Raw genomic sequence first — 8720 nt, forward strand, 5'->3', positions numbered from 1 at the left:
ATAACAACTTCAAAGGAGATGGGAATATTGGTGGAGAGCTGAAAGACTTGTTTTGGGCTGCTGCAAGGTCGACAACTAAGTCTCATTGGATGAAGAACATTGACACCATTCATGCTAAGAGCACAAAAGCATGGAATTTTTTAAAGGACAAGCCTGCTGAACAGTGGAGCAGGTCACACTTCAAAGAAGATTGCAAGTGTGATGTTTTACTAAACAATCATTGTGAGAGCTGGAATTCAAAAATATTGCCTGCTAGGAAGATGCCAATTTTAGGACTTTTGGAAGATTTGAGACTAAATGTCATGATCAGATTGGCAAATAGAAGGTGTGCAGGGCTTAGATGGAAAAGTAAGGTCGGTCCAAGAATTGCAAAACTGTTGAAGAAAAATGCTGATAGAAGCCATGAGTACGCACCAAGAGAATCTTCAAACAATAGGTTCCAAATTCAAGGAAGAGGAGTCTCATGTCAATCAGGTGTTATAAGCACTCATGATGTTGATCTCAATAAAAGAAATTGTACCTGCAGAAGATGGAATATCACTGGACTTCCATGTCCGCATGCAATTTGTGCAATCTTTTCAAAGGGCCTGAAGCCAGAAGACTTTGTGGATGTGCATGTTAATATGTTTTGAAAGTCTGAACATGTCAATTTGTGTTTATTAGGTTCAACCAAACACCACCACCTCTATGCAGCAAGATCAAGCCCATACACATATATCATTCGAGAACACACTGATAGAAGAGGTAATGAGATACATGTGGCTTGAAAGTTTAATTAATGATAGAGAAGGTTAATTAAACGATGAATGAAAAATGCTTGCAGGTGCATATACAAACACCCTCAAGTGTGGGAGCTACTTCATCGCAACCACTTTTTACAAACCTATCTATGTCACAAGTTTACCCTCATCCTCAATCGTCTTCACAGCCAAGTGTTATCGGATCATCCTCTGAGATAGGGAGGCTAATGCAGACTAAGTCACCAGCAAAGAAGCAAATACCTATGAGAATTCAGCGCAACAAAGCCCCTGCACCAAATGAAAGATCTCAGCGCAAGCCAAATTGGAAGCCATGAACCTAAATTGGTTTCTGCTTTTGTTTTTTTAGCTCTATTAAGCAATAGTCTTGTTGAAGCTGGGATTAGATGACATTGCATTTTGTAATTTAAGGTTGAGCTTTTGTAATCATAATTGATGTTAGGCTTCATAACTGCTACTATATACTCAACCTTTTATCTTTTGTATGCTTCAACAACTAGACAACAATTTGGTTTAAGTGCAATTTAATTATCAATTTCATTATCATCATTCTGAACATGTGTTTTTTCAACTTGTTTCCATCATTCCTTGTTGAGAAATTAAATGTTTTAAAGACATGGGTTTCAATGAAATATCTGAAGGAGAGTAATTAAGGCATAAATGTATGATTTTAACCGATTCATTGAGAGAGGAATGGATATGGAGGGAAAATTAAACTCATTTTGGAGGGAATACTGTACAATAGTGAGTAAGACCCAGATTGGACAATAATGCCCCTCTAGTAAGTGCACGTGATGGATCATGTGCCTAGTTTATAGAATTGTATAGACGGCAGTGAGTTAAATGATAAACGGTGCATAAAGTGAGTGAGTTAAAGTGGTTTTTTGAAATGTCAGTGAGTTAAGTGTCGAATGGGTGAAAACTCAGTGACCATTTGTGATTTTTTGCCTACATCCATTGGGCAACCTTAGTGAAATAGCCAGGTGGGGGAGGACGAACACGAGAGGAAAAATCCATTTTGGCATGAGCTACTCCCACATAGTGGTTTAGGCCCATTTGCAAACACTTCTGGATTCTAAAACCCGTCATGAACGTTGTCCCCTTTCTAGACACCATTCCACATAGGCTATATATACTTACAGAGATGAAAAAGATCATAAGTGTGAAGACAGTTCAACAAGTGTTAATAAAGGCCGCTCTCAACCTCAAGGGACCTAAACTAGGTACCATTAAGGGGTTTAGGCCAATATTAACAAAAGAGACTTCACCTATTCCTCTCAATTTACAACTTACAATTAAAACTTGCGTTCAACAATATAAATAACATCCTAGTTAATTTAAACTAAGTTTCAAACAAATTTTAAAAAAAACAAATAAATAAAATAAATGACACAATTTAACAAGTGATTTTTCAATTCCCCGGCAACGGCGCCAAAAATTGACACGCTCAAAGTAGCACGCAATTTAACCCTGTTGTCAAATGTTAGTATAAAGAAAGTAGGGATCGTTCTATCCGGGGAATGAGGGTACACCTGTAATTGTGTAAACAAATAAAGAATTAAAATAATAAAGTATTATTTACAAAAAGAATAGATAGAAAAGAAAATATATACAAGTGAACACAAATAAAGGGGGGGGGGGGGTTTATGATTATAGAATCGGATTTAAAATTAAATAAAATAAAGAGAATGTAAAAACACATTTACAAGGGTGGAACGTAAGGAACAAAGATCAAAACTACATCTATATGCAAGAAATCCGGTTACAATTCTAATAGTTTGTTATCTATGAGACGAGAATATATCAACCAAGAAACAAAGATCAAAGCAACCAATGTCCCTTATTTTACTTCCCTTTACACAATTGATCAAGCAAAGCACCTAACCAATATATTTTGAAAACAGGTTTCACACAATCAAAGCAACCATGCAAACTCAAGTTTCAAATCATTAAGAGCAAGTGAAAGTTTAGTCAATAATTGTATTATTCCTAGTACACAAAGCATGTCTATTCAATAACACAAACCAATTGATTTCGACTTTTGTCCAAAGCCTTTACTACTTATTCGAATTAGGGTCACAAAGCATGAACCTAATTACTAGCTCCAATTATATGCAATCATTCTAAGTTGCGCACCAAAGAACAAAAACATATAAAAGTTTTCCATAAAACAAAATCAATTGATCAATCTCACATAAGCAACATATAAATCAACATATAGAAATCACAACTTTATTTCAAAACATATAAACGGGCTTTAAACTTTGCCCTTAATATTATTTGTTTAACTATAATTCATAGTTCTACAAATCCAAACAAAGAAAACCAAAAGAGGTTACAAGGAAAAAGATTGAATTACACCGTGAATGGAGTGGATGATGAAGAACTTGAGACGTTGATCTTGAATCTTGAAAGCAAGGCTTCACTATCACGGCACAAGGTGGAACGATGGCAGCTAGGATTGCTCACGGCTTCTTCTTCTTCTCCTCTTTGCTTGAAAATGCAGAACTAGAAGACTGGAGAATAAAAAGGAAAATGGAGAGACAAAGAAGATGAAATGGATGAAGGAAGAGATGTGGTTTCTTCTCACAAAATAGGGTATTTATAGAAATACATTGTAGTGTGAATGCAATGGTAAGAAGTCCATTATAATGGCTTCAATGATCATAGCTGCAACTCCACATGGTTGCTGCAATTATGAGAGCTGCCATGCTTGATGCTTCTCCATATACTTTATTCCACACAAGTCTTCATACCTATATTTACACACTCAAGTACTTATCTATACACTTAAGTACCTATTACAAGATATAGATATTTATACTATAATATATTTATACTATAACAGTCTAAATGTTCTGTCCAAATGGTACTCAAGTTTGAAAACAAACTAAGAAAGATGATGAAGAAACAAAATTGAGTTAGAACTCCTTTGACACAAAACAGATTTCCGGCAGACTTGACCTCAGTGCACTAAAATGATCATAACTTCTTCTAGAAAATAGATATCGATGAGCTGTAAAAATTTCTGGAAACTAGACATCCGTAGCTTTCCAACCATATAAAGATCATAATTTTCTGAGCTCTGAACGATTTTTGACACTCCGTTGAAGTTGACTGATCTGCACTGGCAGTTTTCCGAATCTGTAATAGATTTGATTTTAAAGAACAATTTGTGTCCAATTCGATAATGATCTTCTTGAGACTTCTAGATGCTTCCACATGTCTTCCACATGTCTTCCACGCCTTGTTTGAAGTAGAAACGTCAAGAACCTTCAAGAATCTTCATTTCTTTCCATTTTTTTGCTTCCTACAACTCATTTTCTTCGTTTGTAGCTCAAATGTACCTAAAGACATTAAGCTAAGTTAATATGATTAAGTTAAAGGAAATAACATAGCAAAATGTGAGTAGAAAAACACATAAAACGTCGCATAAAATGCTCCTATCAGACATTGAGCCTAAACCTCTGATTACAATAGGCACCTAGAGTACATCCTGAAATAATATCATGAGTCTCTACTAAACAATTGTATTCAAATACGCACCAACTAGCAAAGAACTCGCTCCAGACGGTTCTATTTTTTTCTTTTTATGTAGCTAGGGTTTAAACGTTATATTTGAGGTTATTATTTTTTGTTTGCTTTTTCCCTTATATTTAGATTGTAGATAATAATTAGGAAAATTCTACAATGTGTTAACGTATGACATACATACAATTGCCTTAAAAGTGGTAAAATGAGTCATCAAAATAATAATATTAGTCCTCAAAGTGGTAACATGAGTCCTTAAAGTGATAAATTTTCTTAGTTACCACATGAGTCCTCAAAATTGTTATATTAGTCCTCAAAGTGGTAACACAAGTCCTTAAAAGTGGTAAATTTTCTTAGTTTACCATATGAGTCCTCAAAATAGTAATATTAGTCCTCAAAGTGGTAAAAATAGTTGATGTATGAGAAATGTTAACATACCATAGCTTTACCCTAATAATTAATGGCTGCTACTCACATGGAATTTTTTCTTACCTCTTAATTTAGACATACATATTTTCCAAATTCAATTTATTAATGCTATTTTTTTGGATGAAATTAATCAATATTTGGAAAGAAAAGTTAATGCCTACTTCTTGACACTACCTAATTCAATATATTAATGCCATTGGAAAGAAAAATTATAGGAAAAAATTTAATTAAATGAAGAAAATATTGGTCAAAAAATTGTAGATATATCTCCTAAATTAGTACATAATTAATAGTTGATCTTTCTTTTCGTCACTTAATTAAATTCATTAATGTAATTGATTTACCCCCTAACGTCTAAAAGGAAATATTAAAGGGTAAAGTTGGTATTGCAATAGTATGATGTTGCAAGATATATTATGTGGAATTGAAATAAAATTTGTATTTGTAAGCATGACACCTAAGACTTGAGGCCACAAATCTTAGGCCCCATTGAGGCCCTATATCATTGCCCTAATTGGAAAGCAATGGCTCTACTCCTACTTTCTTAAGCACCAATATTTGGTCTGCGATCCAAAACGGCTTGGCTATCTAACTCTCCTCAAAATGGTTGTCAATCACTCCAGTGACATGACATCAATCCGGTCAGGAAAACTTCAATTCCTTCTTGCACTAAGACTGTATCTCTTGCATTTCAAAAAAAAAAAAAAAAAAATAGACTGTATCTCTTGATCTTTCTCTTCTGCCCTTCTGCAACTCTACTAAGCTTTACTTTCCCGAATTTTAATCAAGATGATATTGTCAATATAACGCGAGAAGGAGACGCTTATATTGACAAGGAATTTCTCCACCTCACCAATAGCTCACAAGACCAGCGACCGGGTGGAATTGGTCGAGCCACGTACTACCAGCCCTTCCTGCTCCGAGAAAATACCACTGGAAAACTCGCCGATTTCACCACAAATTTTACATTCTCCATTTATGCGCCAAATTATGCCAATTTAACATGGGGTGCCGGTGATGGACTAGCCTTCTTCTTAGCGCCAGACAGGTCCGAACTCAACAACTCAGATGGCTTTGCTCTTGGCCTCCCCTTGTATCATCAGTACCCATTTGTGGCGGTGGAATTTGATATCTTCAAGAACTACGAAGCCATCCCCAACACAAATGAAACCGTCGACGACCCATCCGAAGATCATGTGGGTATCGACGTCAACTCTGTCAAGTCGCGGATTGCCGTCCCTTGGAATGGTAGTATTGTCAATGGACAAAACAATGATGTCCGGATCAGTTACAGTTCTAGCACAAAAAATCTTAGCATTGCCTTCACAACTTTTTTAATGAATGGTACCAAAAAGATGAGCTATTTTTCTTACACAGTTGATCTGAACAATGTCTTACCGGATTGGGTCATTGTTGGGTTCTCGGCTTCAACAGGTGAAGCTGCTTATGCTATATTTAAGATCGTCTCGTGGAGTTTTACTTCAACTCCTCTGGTTGATGAGAATGCCAGGGACAACACTCCGGTAAGTGTACTTTCTGCTCCTACGCCTAGCCCTATGGCTAGTTCTAGTCCCACCTCCAGGCTCCAGCAATAAAGGACTAGTTGTTGGGTTGGGGGTTGGTGCAAGTATTATTCTAGTTGGTGTGTTGGCTTTGGTCTGATAGGAATAATGGTATCCCTTCCCTCAGACTAGGCCTCATCAAAAAACCCGCGGATCAAGTGGGCCGATGGAGGCCTGCCGGCCCAGAGGGCTAAAAGCCCGGCTCGGCCCGTTAAAAAGCCCGCAAAAGCCCGCCTCGGTGGGTAGTGGGCCGGCCCGCCAAAAAGCCAGCAAAAACCCGGCCCGACCTAAGCCAAAAGCCCGCTAGGCCCAGCCCTTAAAAGCCCGTAAACTATTATATATGTGTGTTATATACTTATATATATTGTGCATATATATATATATATATATATATATATGTGTGTGTGTGTGTGTGTGTGTGTGTGTGTTTATAAATATAAATATATATATATATATATATATATATATATATATATGACAATATGGAAAATTCTACAATGTGTTAACGTATGACATGCATACAATTGTCTTAAAAAGTGGTAAAATGTGTCCTCAAAATAGTAATATTAGTCCTCGAAGTAGTAACATGAGTCCTTAAAGTGGTAAATTTTCTTAGTTACCACATGAGTCCTCAAAATAGTAATATTAGTCCTCAAAATGGTAACATGAGTCCTTAAAGTGGTAAATTTTCTTAGTTTACCATATGAGTCCTGAAAATAGTAATATTAGTTCTCAAAATGATAACATGAGTCCTTAGAGGGGTAAAAATAGTTGATGTATGAGAAATGTTAACATACCATAGCTTTACCCATGACTATATATATATATATAAACACACACACACACACACACACACACACACACACACATATATAGTCATATACATACATACATATATATATATATATATAGTCATATGCATACATATATATATGTATGTATATGACTATATATATATATGTGTGTGTGTGTGTGTGTTTATATATGTGTGTGGAAGTTCTCATACTTCTATGTAGAATATGACAATATGTGCATATATATTCTAAATATCATGACGACGGTTGACTAATTTGATCGGATTAGAAAATATGGTGAAATTGGCTAAATTTTTTACCACACTCATAATTTATTGTAATAATCTCATCCAACAATCGGTTTTTCCATTTTTTTTGAATTGATAGGGGTTGCTCTTTGGAGTGTATAATATATAAATATAGGTTTATAAGAGTAACTAAGTTTGACCTAGTTGATCGAATTTGAAACGAGAACCAAATTGGCTAGAATTTTTACAACCACCATCAAACATTACAATCTCTCCATCGAGCGGTTGGTTTCTCTAAATTCATTTTCCACTTCATGGTTGCTTTAGAATGAACCTCAACAATTTAAATGCAATGTACAAATCATACAACTTTAGGAGGCAAATTGGTATATGCCAACGTCTTTGTAATTAAAATTGAAATTTTTATCTTATGTACACGCACATCCATCGATGGGATATTTACATACGTGATGTAAAAAAATAAGCACGTTTCGCGGTCGTCAAGCCATCGGTCAACCAAGAAGACATACAAGTGACGACGGTTGACCAATTTGATCGGATTCGAAAATACGGTGAAATTGGCTAAATTTTTTACCACACTCATAATTTATTGTAATAATTTCATCCAACGGTCCGTTTTTTCATTTTCTTTGAATTGATAGGGGTTGCTCTTTGGAGCGTATGATATATAAATATAGGTTTATAAGAGTAACAAAGTTTGACCTAGTTGATCGAATTCGAAACGAGAACCAAATTGACTGGATTTTTTACAACCACCATAAAACATTACAATCTCTCTATCGAGCGGTTGGTTTCTCTAAATTCATTTTCCACTTCATGGTTGCTTTAGAATGAACCTCAACAATTTAAATGCAATGTACAAGTCATACAACTTTAGGAGGCAAATTGGTATAGGCCAACGTCTTTGTAATGAAAATTGAAATTTTTATCTTATGTACACGCACATCTATCGATGACATATTTAAAGACGTGATGTGAAAAAATAAACACGTTTCGCGGTCGTCAAGCCATCAGTCAACCAAGAAGACATACAAGTGACGACGGTTGACCAATTCGATCGGATTCGAAAATATGGTGAAATTGACTAAATTTTTTACCACACTCATATTTTATTGTAATAATCTCATCCAACGGTCGGTTTTTCCATTTTCTTTGAATTTATAGAGGTTGCTCTTTGGAGTGTACGATATATAAATATAGGCGCTTAAAATCCCGTAAAATAATATATATTATATATATATATATATATATATATATTTTTTTTTTTTTTTCAGAAATGTAGCCGTTTGCTACCGTTGGATCTGGAGAGTGGAGACCAGCCTTCTAGATGACCTAGGTTGGACGATTGAGAATCAGACTAACCCATTAAAGAGTAAA

General features: G+C 35.4%; 1 protein-coding gene and 1 long non-coding RNA gene across 2 annotated transcripts; one reads left to right on the plus strand and one right to left on the minus strand.

Moving 5' to 3' along the window:
* Positions 1–770: 770 nt before the first annotated feature.
* Positions 771–3310, minus strand: LOC133733745 (uncharacterized). The gene is made up of 2 exons (XR_009857866.1): positions 3118–3310; positions 771–2290 (listed from the first exon to the last, which is right to left on the minus strand). It is a non-coding gene; the product is annotated as an uncharacterized LOC133733745 (long non-coding RNA).
* Positions 3311–5321: 2011 nt separating this feature from the next.
* LOC133730862 (seed lectin beta chain-like) lies at positions 5322–6313 on the plus strand. Its single transcript, XM_062158374.1, has 2 exons — positions 5322–5395; positions 5482–6313. Exons 1-2 carry the CDS (start codon positions 5322–5324, stop codon positions 6311–6313), a joined length of 906 nt encoding a protein of 301 aa, XP_062014358.1.
* Positions 6314–8720: the final 2407 nt, after the last annotated feature.

This window comes from Rosa rugosa, chromosome 2 (assembly GCF_958449725.1).
Source record: "Rosa rugosa chromosome 2, drRosRugo1.1, whole genome shotgun sequence".
Classification (NCBI taxonomy): Eukaryota; Viridiplantae; Streptophyta; class Magnoliopsida; order Rosales; family Rosaceae; genus Rosa; species Rosa rugosa.

Excerpts from the sequence above, each read along its gene's own strand:
- LOC133730862 (XM_062158374.1), top strand. The coding sequence starts at position 5,322 with ATGGTTGTCAATCACTCCAGTGACATGACATCAATCCGGTCAGGAAAA. Across the intron at positions 5,396-5,481 it reads TTCCTTCTTGCACTAAGACT|CTTTACTTTCCCGAATTTTA; the intron begins GTATCTCTTGCA and ends AACTCTACTAAG.